Consider the following 14,597-nt stretch of genomic DNA (forward strand, 5'->3'; position numbering starts at 1 on the left):
GGAACAAACCAAATGAGGTAGTACAGCTGTTAAGACACTGTCCTCATATTCAGGAGGATTGAATTAGCTCTATCTGGCACCCCGATTTAGCTTTACCCAGATTTCCTAAATCATTTCAGGCAAACACCGGGATGGTTCCTGGAGCACGGCTACAGCCAACCACATGTCCTATCATCGTAACAACATACTTACACATTCTATTTGTACATATATATGAACTTTTTTGACTCCTGAAGTTAATTACTGGCCAGCGTTTCTGTCCCATAATTTGTTAGTTTTCTTCATTGAAATTTCCATTTGGGTTATACAGGGTGTGTAAATAAAGTTTAAAGACTGGTCTCAGAACACAAAATTTATTGAATACTTTCTTATATCAGACTAAAATTCTTCAAACTAGGTGTCTTGAAAATGCACACACCACTCCCAACAAGATTTCCACTGCTAGTAAACTCCCTAGAATTCCTTAACCAGAATGCTGTTCAAGACCCTTGTCGAAGTCTTTTGGACCACTGCGATGCTATCAAACTGCTTCCGTTTCGGGTCTCTCTTCATCCAGGGAAACAAAAAGAAGTCACTGGGGGCGAGGTCGGAGCTATAGGGAGGCTGCGGCAGTGTTGCCACATTGAACTGGGTCAAAACTTACGTGACGGCGAAGCAGGTGTGAACGGTCCCATTGTCATGGTGGAGCACCCAGTCGTCTTTCTACTCCAGGCGGACTCGATCCCACAAACGGAGGACTACTCGAGTATAATACTGACCATTGACAGTCTGTCCGGCAGGCACAAACTCTTTGTGTATCATTCCTTTTGTGTCAAAGGAAACAATGAGCATGCTTTTCACACATGACTTGCTCCTGCAGGCTTTCTTCATCTTTGGTGTAGCGGAGATGTGCCACTCCAAGCTTTGCCTCTTCAACTCTAGCTTGTATACGAAGACCCAGGTCTCATCACCATTGACCACTCTGTCCCAAAAATTAGGCTCAGTTTGTAAACATTGAAGTATTTCCTGCAAAACAGCCAGGCGCTGCTCCCTCTGTTCACCAGAGAGCACTTTAGGAACAAGTTTTTCACACACTTTTCTCATCGTCAGATCTTCTGCCACTAGCTGAAACACAGTTTAGTGATTCAAACCCACTTCATCTGCCATCATTCTGATGCTGAGACGTCCATCACTGTTTAAAACTTGACACACTTCGGCCAGATTTTCACCAGTTTTACTCATAAAATATCTTCCAGAGCATTCATTGTCCTCCAAGTCTTCACAGCCATCTTTGAATCTCATGTGCCACATGAAAACCATGGCACATGACATGGCATATTCTTTATAGGCCCCTTGAATCATTTCCATACAGGTCTTGTTTAATTTTACACAAAATTTTATCGAACACCACTGCTCCAAGAGACGCTGCATTTTGGCCGCTCCGATTTCTCAATGATGTTTCAAAACAAACACCCCCTGCACTCGCAATGTTTTCACTCCAGCATTTCGCCAGTGAATGCCAATGCTTGGCTCACTTAGCCAACACCCCGCCACAACCAGGCGCAGGTGATGACACCGGTCTTCACGTGCACTGTTACTCAGGAAAAAATCTGTTTTGAAATTATTTCCTCAGCATGTATATCTAAGGTACATAATTTCAGACAATATTATATATGTCTCTTTTGTTACAAAGAGGGAACTGACTGGGTTCAGCCAAGGCACTAAGGCAGAGGCCCATAAGTTCACGCTTATGTCAGGCAGATTTCACAGGCATTATTTGTGCTCAGATTCAGTGTTTGCCAATTAATGTGAAGTGAAAAACATTAGAGAACCATTAAACCTGTTTATTGGTCAGATATATCAGAAAAATTATTTTAAGAGGATATGTTAATTCTAAAGATTATCGTATGAACCATCTTCATATCTCCTTATCATCTATTGTAAAGGACTTCCATAGTACTTCAGAGCTGGGCTCAGAGTGATGGTCAAGTTCAATGGTTTCTGGTATGGCTTCATGCCTTTAGTTTTGTTTAGTGGCAATATGAAGATAGATGCCTATGGAAACATTTTGGAGAAATCATGTTTCCTAAAATGTGGCAATCATTTGGGTTTAGCCCCGCCCAAATCAGCATGATAATGGTCTTTTTCATAAATGAAGCTTCATTGCATCATGGTTTGCAGAAAACAAAATGGATTTGATGGGCAATTTGGCAAAAAATCTCTCCTTGGAGCCATCAAACACATTTTGGATGGACTAGGGCATGGGTTCCCTCGGGAGAGCCTGTAACTCCTAGAGGGCGCGTCCCCAGGTGGCGGATCGGGGAACGCCTCCCAGATATGGGTGGTAGGAGGGAAATCAAATACCTCCCGCGGACCAACAGGCCGGGCAGAGCAAGTTCGTTAGCTGAAGTGAAAGCAACTGCTCTAGGGGTAGGCATCCCCGAAATCAAGACCCTGGTCCTCCAGGTTGGGGGTTGTGCTTAGGGCCAGCGACCCTATCACAGGATCCTGTAGGAGAAAATGGATTGCTACGAATCAGAATGACAAGAATGCTGGGCCACCAAACTTGATGACGAACTTGCAAAATTTAAAGGTTATGAATATGGGAACATGGAATGTATTAAGTCTCTATAGATCAGGATCACTGATAAATGTCATACAGGAACTTGAAAGGTATAAAATGGATTTAGTTGCAGTACAAGAAACCAGATGGACGGGTAATGGAAGTATAAACAAAAATAAGTATACAATAATGTATGGGGGAAATGATACACAAATACATGCACTAGGGACAGGATTTATAATAAACAACAAATTGTTACCTTTTATTAGGAAATTTGAGGCAGTGAATGAAAGGATATCTCACATTACGATTCAATGCAAATATAAGACTTTAAATGTTATAAATTGCCATGCTCCAACAGAGGATAAAGAGGACAATATTAAAGAAGAATTTTACAACAAATTGGAACAGGTATATGATACATTCTCGAAAAATTCAATTAAAATAATTCTAGGAGATTTCAATGCCAAGTTAGGACATGAAAATCATTATAAACCTACAATTGGACCTCATAGTCTACATCAGCAGAGTAATGAAAACGGAACAAAACTTATTAGCTTTGCCACTTCCAAAAACATGTTGATCAAAAGTACATATTTTGCACATAAAGATATACATAAACAAACATGGGCTTCAAGAGATGGCATCACAAAAAATCAAATTGATCATGTATTAATCGAAAAACAACATCATAAATGCATACATGATATCAGAAGTCAAAGGGGAGCAGACTGTGATTCGGATCACTTTCTTGTAAAAGCCAAGTTCAAGATCTCACTCTCAAGACATAAATGGTCTAAATTAAATGGTGTTCCTAGGTTTAATACAATGAAACTGAAAAACCCAAACATTCTCAACCAGTACATTAGAGAATTAGAAACACACAAACCTGAAGTGGAAAGTAAAATTAACAATGATGATACTAATCAAGCCTGGAACGCTCTGAAAGAAAATATCACACGAGCAACTACCTCAGTTTTGGGACATTTTACTACAACTAAGAACCCCTGGTTTGATGCCGAGTGCTCGAACGCTATCGAAGATAGAAAATTAGCAAGGGAAAAATTCCTACAAAAACCAATAACACAAAACAAACTTATTTTTGAAGAGAAACAGAAACTTGCCAGGAAACTCATTAGGAAAAAGAAAAGGGATTTTATGAATTACAAATTAAAAAGAGCTGAGAATGACCGTACCACAGACTCCAGAGGATTTTTCAAGAGCATAAATATGTTTAAAAGTGGGAATATAAAAAATTATGGACAGTTCATAACAGACCCAGATGGCTCCTTGCTAACAGAAAGAAGTGACATTGCTAACAGATGGAAGGAATATTTTAATGAGTTACTAAATGCTCCAACTATAAGCGTCTCTCAGGAAGATGACAATGAATATCTTACTGCTGACCCATCGGACGAAGAGCCCAGCTTAGCAGAAATTAAAGAAAGCATCAAGAAGCTGAAGAGACATAAAGCTCCTGGAAGTGATGGTATAGACACAGATATATGGAAGCTCAGTAAATTTCCTTTTGTAAACTGCTTACACAAAATCATCACCAACATCTGGAAGCAGGAACAGGTCCCACATGATTGGAAAGAAGTAGTTGTGTGCCCTATATACAAGAAGGGGGACCCAACAAACTGTTCAAACTACAGAGGAATTGCGTTACTAAACACAACATATAAAATTCTGACAAATATACTGTTAGCAAGGATAAGCCCTTACGTTGAAGACTCCCTAGATGATGCCCAATGTGGATTTAGACCTAACAGATCGACTATTGACAATATATATGTCCTAAGGATGTTGGGTGAAAAGAAATATGAATTCAATCAAAATGTACATATGCTTTTCATTGATTTTAAAAAAGCTTTTGACAGTATCAACAGGGAATATTTATGGAAGTGCATGAGGCAGATTGGCATCCCTAACAAATTGATAAATTTAATAAAATCTTGCACTTTAAACTCAAAATACAAAATAAAAGTAGCTAGCAAACTTTCTGAAGACTTTGAGGTTAAAACTGGAGTCAAACAAGGGGATTCACTCTCACCAGTTCTTTTTAACATAGTAATCAATAGAATAATCCAAAAAGTAAAGCTACTACAAATTGGAGCACAACTGGAAAGCAAAATTAACATTGTAGCATACGCTGATGACATTGCATTATTATCTGACAGTGAGAATGATTTGAAGCTTCTTACAGCACAATTAATTAAAGCCACAAATGGCACAGGCCTCCAGCTGAATACAGACAAAACAATGTACTTTATCTTATCCCGCTATCCATCAAATAATAATGTACTGCAAATTAATAACACAGCTTTCACAAAGACAAATGAATTTAATTACCTTGGTACAATAGTAACCTCTGACAACTCCATAAAAATTGAAATAGAATCACGAATTCAGAAGGCTAACAAATGCTACTATAGTCTCTTGACAGTTTTCAAAAGCAAGTTAATTTCTAGGAACACCAAACTACAAGTATACAAATCATTGATTATACCAGTACTCACCTATGGATCTGAAACCTGGACTCTCACAAAAAAAGAGGAAAACAGATTAAGAGTATTTGAACGAAAAATTTTGAGAAAAATATTTGGACCCATAAGAGATAGGATCAGTGATGAATGGAGATTGCTAAATAACAATGAAATTTACAAATTATATAAAGACTCCGATATAGTGGCCAAAATTAAAGCCAAAAGACTGAAATGGATAGGGCATGTCATCAGAGCACCACCAAACAGGACCATCAAGAAAGTGACTGAAGAGATTCCCACCGGAAGACGACCTCTTGGACGCCCACGCATGAGATACTTGGACAATATTCAAGACGATCTCAGAAAACTAGGACATGACAGACAGTGGCAAATTACTTGTAAAGACAGAGCAAAGTGGTTCAACATTGTCCATTCTGCAGCAAAAAGCCTTCATGGATTGTAATGCTTAATAATAATAATAATAATAATAGGGCATGGGTTACATGTCCAATCAATTAACTTAAAACAGCTATTCACTGGATGCTGCTTCTATTTTACTTATACCAAAACTGTTACAAGAATCACAGTTATGAACAGTCATAATGCTTAGCAAAATTTCCTACTATTTTGAAGAACTTTGTCAAGCTAATCTACCTTTCAATGCCTGTTGTTCTGCATTGCACTTCTGCTTGTGTTTTTCTTTGTTCCCCTGTCTCTTGAGACTTATTATACTGATTCTATTCTCCAATTCTTCAAGCACTAACGATTTTGCTGCTGAGTGCCCTTAAAAGGCAACCACAATCACAATACTGTTTAGTAATAGCAGTTTTCTTTATTAGGAAAGGACAAGAGAGCACAGCTATGAAATGTCGGAAGCTCTATGATCCATTACACATACAGTAAATATTTCCACAACCTGATAAGCATTAGTAAACTAAATGTTTTAACAGTACCAACATCCATACTTAGAGACTCTGCTTACCTTTCAACATTCCTGCTTTGTATGGCTGCCATGAGTCAGCTGATTGCCCAAAAAAATCTCCAACACACAGAAGGAATTCAAAGGGTCCGTTTTTTTTATTTACATTTTCCACTCGTTTAAAGAGAGTTGTGAAATCTCCATCCACACTGCCACAAACTAAACTGTAAAAACAATTTGTATCATAGAAACACAAAAGTAACACACACACACACACAAACAAACAAACAAACAAACAAACACACCAAAACACTAGACAGTAATTTCAGACAGTATTCTATCACAATATCAACGATTTTGTGATTACATATTTACAAAAACTTAGTTCTGAGACTTTGACAGATGAATCATTCACAGCATAGGGGGAGGAGAACTTTAACTGCATGATATTGTTTATCGACTTGTGTGTGTCTACGAGGAAAGCATGAGAAATGAAGAAATGCATTGAAATCAGTGACAGAGAAAAATTCCAAATGGGATATGATAAATTTACTATTAAAAATATACAATCCTGAAGCTCTAACTATAAGAGGAGAAGAGTGTAGTGTAACATGGCATTGTTTATCTGTGGCTATCTATGGGAGGAGGGTGAAATGAAATTAATGATACTAAAAGAGTCCAAATGAAAAACTGTTATGACATCAAAATATTCAACACGGCATCCCTCACTACAAAATCTGATTAATTAGTAAGAGTTCTGGAGTTTAGAATGAACAAATAACTACAGTATGTAGTAGGGACTAGACAGGCGAGATCAGCAGGTTAAATGGGAAGAGAAAATAACAAATTAAAATGAACAATAAAGAGGAAAATTCTTGAAATTCTGAAGGTTGTATCTACAGTCAAACTTAAGAAAGTGGTGATACTTAACACTGATTAACACAAACTTAACAGGAGTCTGACAAACTTGTTTACTTACACATATGGTGGGTGTAAAAGCATAATTTGGAATTTCAAATTGGGCAACATACAAAGGAAGCTACACACATTAAAAAGATATGCAGATACACAACAGACAGTTGTCTGTTACATTTCTGCACTTTTTTTTCAGATTACTTTACTTCTATCCCGTGACTACACTAAGGCATTTAAACAGAGGGAGAGTTGCAGTAATCATCACAATTGCAGTGCTCCCTCAATTACATGCTCCTCAACAGAGAGCTAAATCAAACCAGGCTGTAAATTAGGGTTCATTAGTGTCCCCTAATAAAAAAAAAGCACTGACAGTGCTTCAGCAACCATAGTGGCACTGCAAATAATTAAAAAAAAAAAAAAAAAGCTGTACAGTACTTGTGTATCTCAAATGTGTGTGGGCTGTGATTCAAAGGTTACAGGGAATGAAAGAATAAGCCTTATCAAACTAAAAAATAAGGATCTTCGGCATATACCAAAACCAAACAATAACCAAGATAAAGACAGTCTGATCACAAGTGAATATCTCTTTGCACATCTGTGAAATCAAAATAATTTAGCAGTGCTAACTGGCATAAACCACAGCTGTTGTAACTGCCATCATGGCTGGTCTCCGTATATTGGTATAACCACTCAGTTGGAAACCAGCAGTATTCTTAAAAGTCCTGGATGCTCCTGCAGTGTTGCAACACAGGAGTTACGTGACACTTGGGGCACTTGCATGTCAATATCCCTACCCTAGCATGTATAAGTACTGGCCACCCAGCTGACAAGAGGCATTAAACTGGCGACCGCTGTGGAGCAGGTTATCGCCATGTAGCCCATAGAAGCAATGTTGTTCTACCATCTTCTGCTGGTGGAATCATCAATGTCTACCATTCTATGGGACTGCCTACTACACAGTCCAGTATCAACTCCAATGGGCCAAGGACAGCAAAATGAAAGCTGAAATTTTAAATTTAGCGTTTGAGAAATCTTTCACGCGGGAGGATCGTACAAACATACCGCAGTTTGAGTCTCGTACAGATTCCCGTATGGAAATAGTGATAGACATCCCTGGGGTTATGAAGCAGCTGAATGGGTTGAAAGTATATAAATTGCCAGGTCCTGATGGGATTCCAATTCGGTTTTACAGAGGTACTCTACTGCATTGCCTCCTTATTTAGCTAGCATTTATCGCGAATCTCTTGCCCAACGTAAAGTCCCGAGCGACTGGAGAAAAACGCAAGTGACGTCTGTACATAAGAAGGGTAGAAGGACGGATCCTCAAAATTACAGACCAAAATCCTTAACATCGGTTTGTTGCAGGATTCTCGAACATATTCTCAGTTCGAATATAATGAATTTCCTTGAGGCAGAGAAGTTGCTGTCCATGCATCAGCACGGCTTTAGAAAGCATTGCTCCTGCGAAATGCAACTCGCCCTTTTTTCACATGATATCTTGCGAACCATGGATGAAGGGTATCAGATGGATGCCATATTCCTTGACTTCCGGAAAGCACTTGACTCAGTGCCCCACTGCACACTCCTAACTAAGGTACGAGCATATGGGATTGGTTCCCAAGTATTTGAGTGGCTCGAAGACTTCTTAAGTAATAGAACCCAGTACGTTGTCCTCGATGGTGAGTGTTCATCGGAGGTGAGGGTATCATCTGGAGTGCCCCAGGGAAGTGTGGTAGGTCCGCTGTTGTTTTCTATCTACATAAATGATCTTTTGGATAGGGTGGATAGCAATGTGCAGATGTTTGCTGATGATGCTGTGGTGTACGGGAAGGTGTCGTCGTTGAGTGACTGTAGGAGGATACAAGATGACTTGGACAGGATTTGTGATTGGTGTAAAGAATGGCAGCTAACTCTAAATATAGATAAATGTAAATTAATGCAGATGAATAGGAAAAAGAATCAAAGAATCCTGTAATGTTTGAATACTCCATTAGTAGTGTAGCGCTTGACACAGTCACGTCGATTAAATATTTGCGCGTAACATTGCAGAGCGATATGAAGTGGGACAAGCACGTAATGGCAGTTGTGGGGAAGGAGGATAGTCGTCTTCGGTTCATTAGTAGAATTTTGGGACGATGTGGTTCATCTGTAAAGGAGACCGCTTATAAAACACTAATACGACCTATTCTTGAGTACTGCTCGAGCATTTGGGATCCATATCAGGTCAGATTGAGGGAGGACATAGAAGCAATTCAGAGGCGAACTGCTAGATTTGTTACTGGTAGGTTTGATCATCATGCGAGTGTTACGGAAATGATTCAGGAACTCGGGTGGGAGTCTCTAGAGGAAAGGAGGCCTTCTTTTCGTGAATTGCTACTGAGGAAATTTAGAGAACCAGCATTTGACGTTGACTGCAGTACAATTTTACTGCCACCAACTTACATTTTGCGGAAAGACCACAAAGATAAGATAAGAGAGATTAGGGCTCGTACAGAGACATATAGGCAGTCATTTTTCCCTCATTCTGTTTGGGAGTGGAACAGGGAGAGAAGATGCTAGTTGTGGTATGAGGTACCCTCCGCCAAGCACCGTATGGTGGATTGCGGAGTATGTATGTAGATGTAGGATTGAACCAAGGTCCTTACAGTCACCAACTCACTTGATGTTTACTATTGCCAGCCACAGCCATTCAGATGTTGGGAGCCAGGGTTTGCTCCCTGGATGACACTGCCCTCTCTGCAAGGTGCCGCCAGTCAAGCAGCAATATCATACGGCCGCTGCTAGAAAGTAAGGGGCGACTGCATCACAGTGCCAGATACTCAGCATCAATTGTGCGGAGTACCTGACTAGCAAACACACACTGCTTCAAGCCACACTGCACTGCTTGGAAATACGGAAGCGTCCGATCTCGCCCGTCTGTTTTGACCCATGACGTCACAAATATGGCGGAAACAAAAACAAACACACACACTTTCCACAAGAAGCCTAATGACACTAACGGGACAAGCGCGGGAAATGGAGTGTTTTGGGTGGGGGGGCAAACTAAATATAAACAAATTTAGACGCCTTGCGTAGCTACAACGTGTAAGTGAAGACAGCCATGCATGAATACCCACCCACCTCCCCAGGGGTCGTAACCCCTGCAACCCATAGAAGATAAAGATGCTTCAGTAGCTGATTAGTGTTTTTTGTCTTTTTTTAAAAAATCTCGCAGGATAGAACGAACAGATCAGAAAAGTAAATAAAATAAGATAAAACAGAACTGGAGACAGCCACACTCAGACCAAACTCCGCGCCGTCATGACGTCACACACAACACCCTTACGTCACAGGTCAAAGCCGACGCGTGGGATCGGACGCTTCTGTCGACCCCACTGCTTCACAAGCTGCAGCCAAGATACTGACAATGCATTGCCATCAGGAATCGCAGTTCAATGCCCACTCCCATCGGCTGTACAAGGGCACTGGATCTTGGTGTATAGCAAAACTAAGAGATAACTAGTTCAAATCTGAGTGCGACTAGATTTGCATCTGCTTCCACTAAGAGACCAGAATCTGGGGTGACAGAGTGGAACCTTCAATGATGAATAGTCTTCTTCTCCTGCCCCCCCCCCTCCCTGCCCCCAACCACCACACAATGGGGTCAACACTACCCAGCAGTGTCAATGCCATTACAATCTACTACTGGATAATGTTCAATACCACACTGCCCCAACCTGTGCATTGTGAAATGTCTGGATATTCTTTGGCATTTTGTCTTTTATATTTCCACTAGTATTTATTCCAGACTCACATTAGCAAAGAGCACAAACAAATGCAGAGTCCGGCAGCAATCCAAAGCAGATTCTAGGAGCAGAACTAACTCCTAAGTTAGATGGGTTGTCTGTAAGGCAACCTGCATCTACATGACTACTCTATACGTGTGTAACTGTTTGGCAGGGGGTTCATAAAACCATTTTCAGGTTATTTCTTGATCATTCCACTCTTGAGTAGCACAAGTGAAAAATGACACCAAGATCATTCTCTGATTTCTCTTATCTGAGGTAGAGTCCAATACATTGTAATCACTCATTAAACCACAGATTCCAGAAGGCAATCCAAGTGAGCAGTCACTCACATCCAAAGGTTAAGCTGCAAGCAGAGTACAGGTCACAGCAATGTCAACAATGGAGTGCAAAACTTGCAGAAGATGGAGCACAGTGAGAATCAAACACATTGTGCTTGTAGCTGATTCAGCCCAGTCCATGGCACCATCAGTGTGGCACAGAGATCAGCTGAAGAACAACAAAGTCTTCTCAGCTGCGTTCAGATAGTCTGGGAACTAAAATCTGATGGGAGGCATCCTTTGCATTATCTTCCACAAGCTCTGTGATCAGTTCCTTGTTTACATTAGCTGGCTGAAAACCTGCCTGTGTAGTACCCTCTTTATTGTTGTAGTCTGTCTCCAGATCTAGCTCACATGTATGTCTTCTGCTTCTGCTGGGATACAAGACTGTCCACCAAGTGTTCAATAAACTGTTGTAACTGGTTCCAAGTGGGATAAATTAGCTTCAAGCCAGCAGATACCACAGGCCAGTCCACTTGTATGATTCCTGCCTGCTGAAGGAAGGTCTTTACAAGACGTGGTGAGCTTGTGCGTTATTTTCTTGAAAGACTTAAGCACCATCATAATGTTGAAGGCAGCATTGGACAATAAGTTGTAGGATCCTGTCGTGATACTACACAGCCCTCAAATTACGCTTAATAACAATGAGAGGCAACTGACATCCATACTCAGTTACAGGTCAAAACATGTTTGTTGAGCCTACAAGACTGCATGCCAGAGAAGTGTATTGGTAGCCAGCGAATCGACACCCTTCAACGATGAACATAAGATGGCAGACTAATCCTGGACTAATCAGTGAAGACCCATTGATCTAAGTTTCACTTCTGGTGTCTCTTACAGCGAGGCACTGGAGGTTTCGTACTGTTGTTTGTAATGTACACTTTCAGGCAAAATTGATTGAGAGGAGATGACTGTATACTGTTTGAATTCACACAGCCATCCCAGTTGTCTCAAGGGGAAAAAAAGGGAGGGAGGGGAGGGGGACAATCACTAAGAGGCCGATCTTCAATGTTTTATGCCTCACAGTAGTAGATGAATATTCAAATGATGTCACTGTTGTACATCAATTCGGTAGGATCTTCCTATGCTGGTAATACTTTTTGTGAAAAGTGACACGTTGCATACAGCCTAAGTTTAAAAGGATTCTTTGAGACATTTTGACAGGCTGAATAGCACACACAAATGACACTGCCATGTTCACAATTTGAGGACATAGTGCACATTACTGAAGAGTAGTGAGCATGTAGTTTTACTTTCACCTCAATTACACAGGTGACAGCCCAATCTTGCTGTTTCGAGTTTTGTAACCTGTTGGGAAATGGATAGCATGATGTCATGTCACATTGTCACTGCTATTATAGACATTTTAATTTGCCAAACATGACTTACTGAGAATCTCAATGTTGACGGAATGTCAGAAAATGGCTGAGCTGGTGTTCATATAAAGTTAATTTGTGGGAGGGTGGGGAGACTAAACTCAAAATGTTAAAATGTTTTTCAGCTACAGTTGACCTGTGTCTCACACGAAACTCATACAGTGGTGTTGTGTCACACAAGTATATAATGGAACTATTTATCAGAAATGTAAAAGACTGCTAAGAGAATGTTAAATGTTAAGAACAAAAGGAGACCAATAGAGAAGAGGAGGAAAGAGTTGTCACTGTTCTGATATTTCTTACATCCTGTTCAACATAGACAGTTGCAATTATGTGTGGGAGGGGGGGGAGTTAGATCTCCATATGCTTAACCAAGAACAGCCTATACACTCTCAGTCATTTGTAATATCGTCTTAAGAAATCAACTTTGAGTGTTGATGGGTAAGGCAAGACGAAAGCACTTACTGGAAGCACAAACACACTGAAGAGGCGAAGAAACTGGTACACCTGCCTAACATCATGAAGGTGCCCTGTGACCACGCAGCAGTGCCGCAACACGACGCGGTACGGATTCAACTAATGTCTGAAGTAGTGCTGGAGGGAATTGACACCATAAATCCTACAGCGCTGTCCGTAAATCCATAGGAGTACGAGCAGGTGGAGGTCTCTTCTGAACAGCATGTTGCATGGTATCCGAGATACAGTCACTAATGTTCATATTCAGGGAGATTGGTGGCCAGCAGGAGTGTTTTAACTCAGCAGAGTGTTCCTAGAGCCAGTCTGTAGCAGTTCCGGACGTGTGCGGCATCGCTGCAGGCAGCAGTAGTACATACTTTGCAACATTAAACAGAAAGGTAGAGATGGAGATAGCAGCCAGTGTACCCAAACTGCAAAGTGGGCATCTACACACTTGAAGAAGCTTAAAGGCATAGAAAAACAAACCAAATTTCATTTAACCAAACTGCAATTATTTTGTCTGAGAATTCAGGGGATCTTCAACCAGACACTTCAATGGCTAGTGGTCGCCTCTGATAATGTTGTGGAAGATGCACAATATTTCAGCAAGACACATAATCATCATCTCCAGATGCTCCTGAAGATAACGAGCAGCTTCCACAACATTATCCGTTGCGTCGCCTGTGAACCAATGAAGCAGTTACCACGTCAGTAAAGTCTCAAACAGCATATCTGACACTGCAATATTTGAAGCCTGTCAGAAAGAACGAACGTTCAAATACATTACACATAAAAATACTTACATTTTTATCTTCTCAGTCATGATTCGATAACTTTAGGGTCAGTAGGCCAGTTAAAATTACTGAAATAATTCGAAACAATGTGCTTCTCTATAGAAAGACATTCTAACATCACTAGTAAGTAAGATAACGCAAACGCCCGTCTACCTTTTGGTTGACGCTAATCTGTTTACCAACAAACACAATGCCCTTAACGATATAACTATCGATAGGTAACTAAATCAATCGAGAGTTTGGGGGGGAAATCGCATAAAGGCCAATCCGCTGTCACTAATTTAATTACAATTTCAAAACTGCTACAGTATTTTGATGGTCTGCACAGTCACACTGGCGAATATTGCAGCTCTAGCAATGATTATGCTTTATGCTTTATGATTTTTCAACTCTCGTATTTGTACGTGGCTGCGAGTCTTCGCTTCGTTGTCGCAAATTTTAGGTTGGCACGTAAGTTCGTAGCGTTTTTTTTTTTTTTTTGCGTGTTGGTTTGTGGGATAAAGACCAATCTATGTTCCAGGCGTTATGGGTTTATGTATGAATTGTCATTTTTATTTGTAATTCACTGTTGCTATTTGAGTTTACAAATTGTCATTTGGAGATAGTGAGTGGACTTGTGGACACTAGAAAGTAAAGAAACCTGAACATTTCCAGCATATTATTCTATTTGAGTTTAATAGAGGGTTGACGGCAGAGGAGGCTGCCAGAAGCATTGGCGCAGAGCACGGAAAGAAAATGGTTTTCTCGTTTTAAGGAGGATCGTTTTGACATTAATAACTCTCCGTGTTTAGGAAGACCTTCGCAGTTTGATGAATATCGTGTAAACGCATTAGTCCACAATGACACATAACAGACTCCTCGAGGTCTGGCAATAGTGGTGACCTATGATTATTCCATCATCGTGCGACATTTGCAACTAATGGGGAAGGTTCAAAAATCGGTTGTATGTGTACCACATGTTCTAAGCCAAAATTACAAATATCGGCAGGTGATTATATCTACTT

At 40.4% G+C, this 14,597-nt stretch overlaps 1 protein-coding gene across 1 annotated transcript in view; it reads right to left on the minus strand.

Annotated features, from left to right (window-relative positions):
* The window catches only part of LOC124798295 (CWF19-like protein 1), a 158,743-nt gene extending 144,936 nt beyond the window's left edge, over window positions 1-13,807 (minus strand). The window contains exons 1-2 of the mRNA XM_047261624.1: window positions 13,603-13,807; window positions 6,011-6,171 (exon numbers count right to left, since the gene is read on the minus strand). Of these exons, the coding sequence (XP_047117580.1) occupies window positions 6,011-6,171; window positions 13,603-13,622 (181 nt within the window). The 5' untranslated portion in view covers window positions 13,623-13,807. The remainder of the gene's footprint in view (window positions 1-6,010; window positions 6,172-13,602) is intronic.
* Between the last annotated feature and the right edge of the window lie 790 nt (window positions 13,808-14,597).

The sequence above is a fragment of the Schistocerca piceifrons genome, chromosome 5 (assembly GCF_021461385.2).
Source record: "Schistocerca piceifrons isolate TAMUIC-IGC-003096 chromosome 5, iqSchPice1.1, whole genome shotgun sequence".
NCBI classification, from domain to species: Eukaryota; Metazoa; Arthropoda; class Insecta; order Orthoptera; family Acrididae; genus Schistocerca; species Schistocerca piceifrons.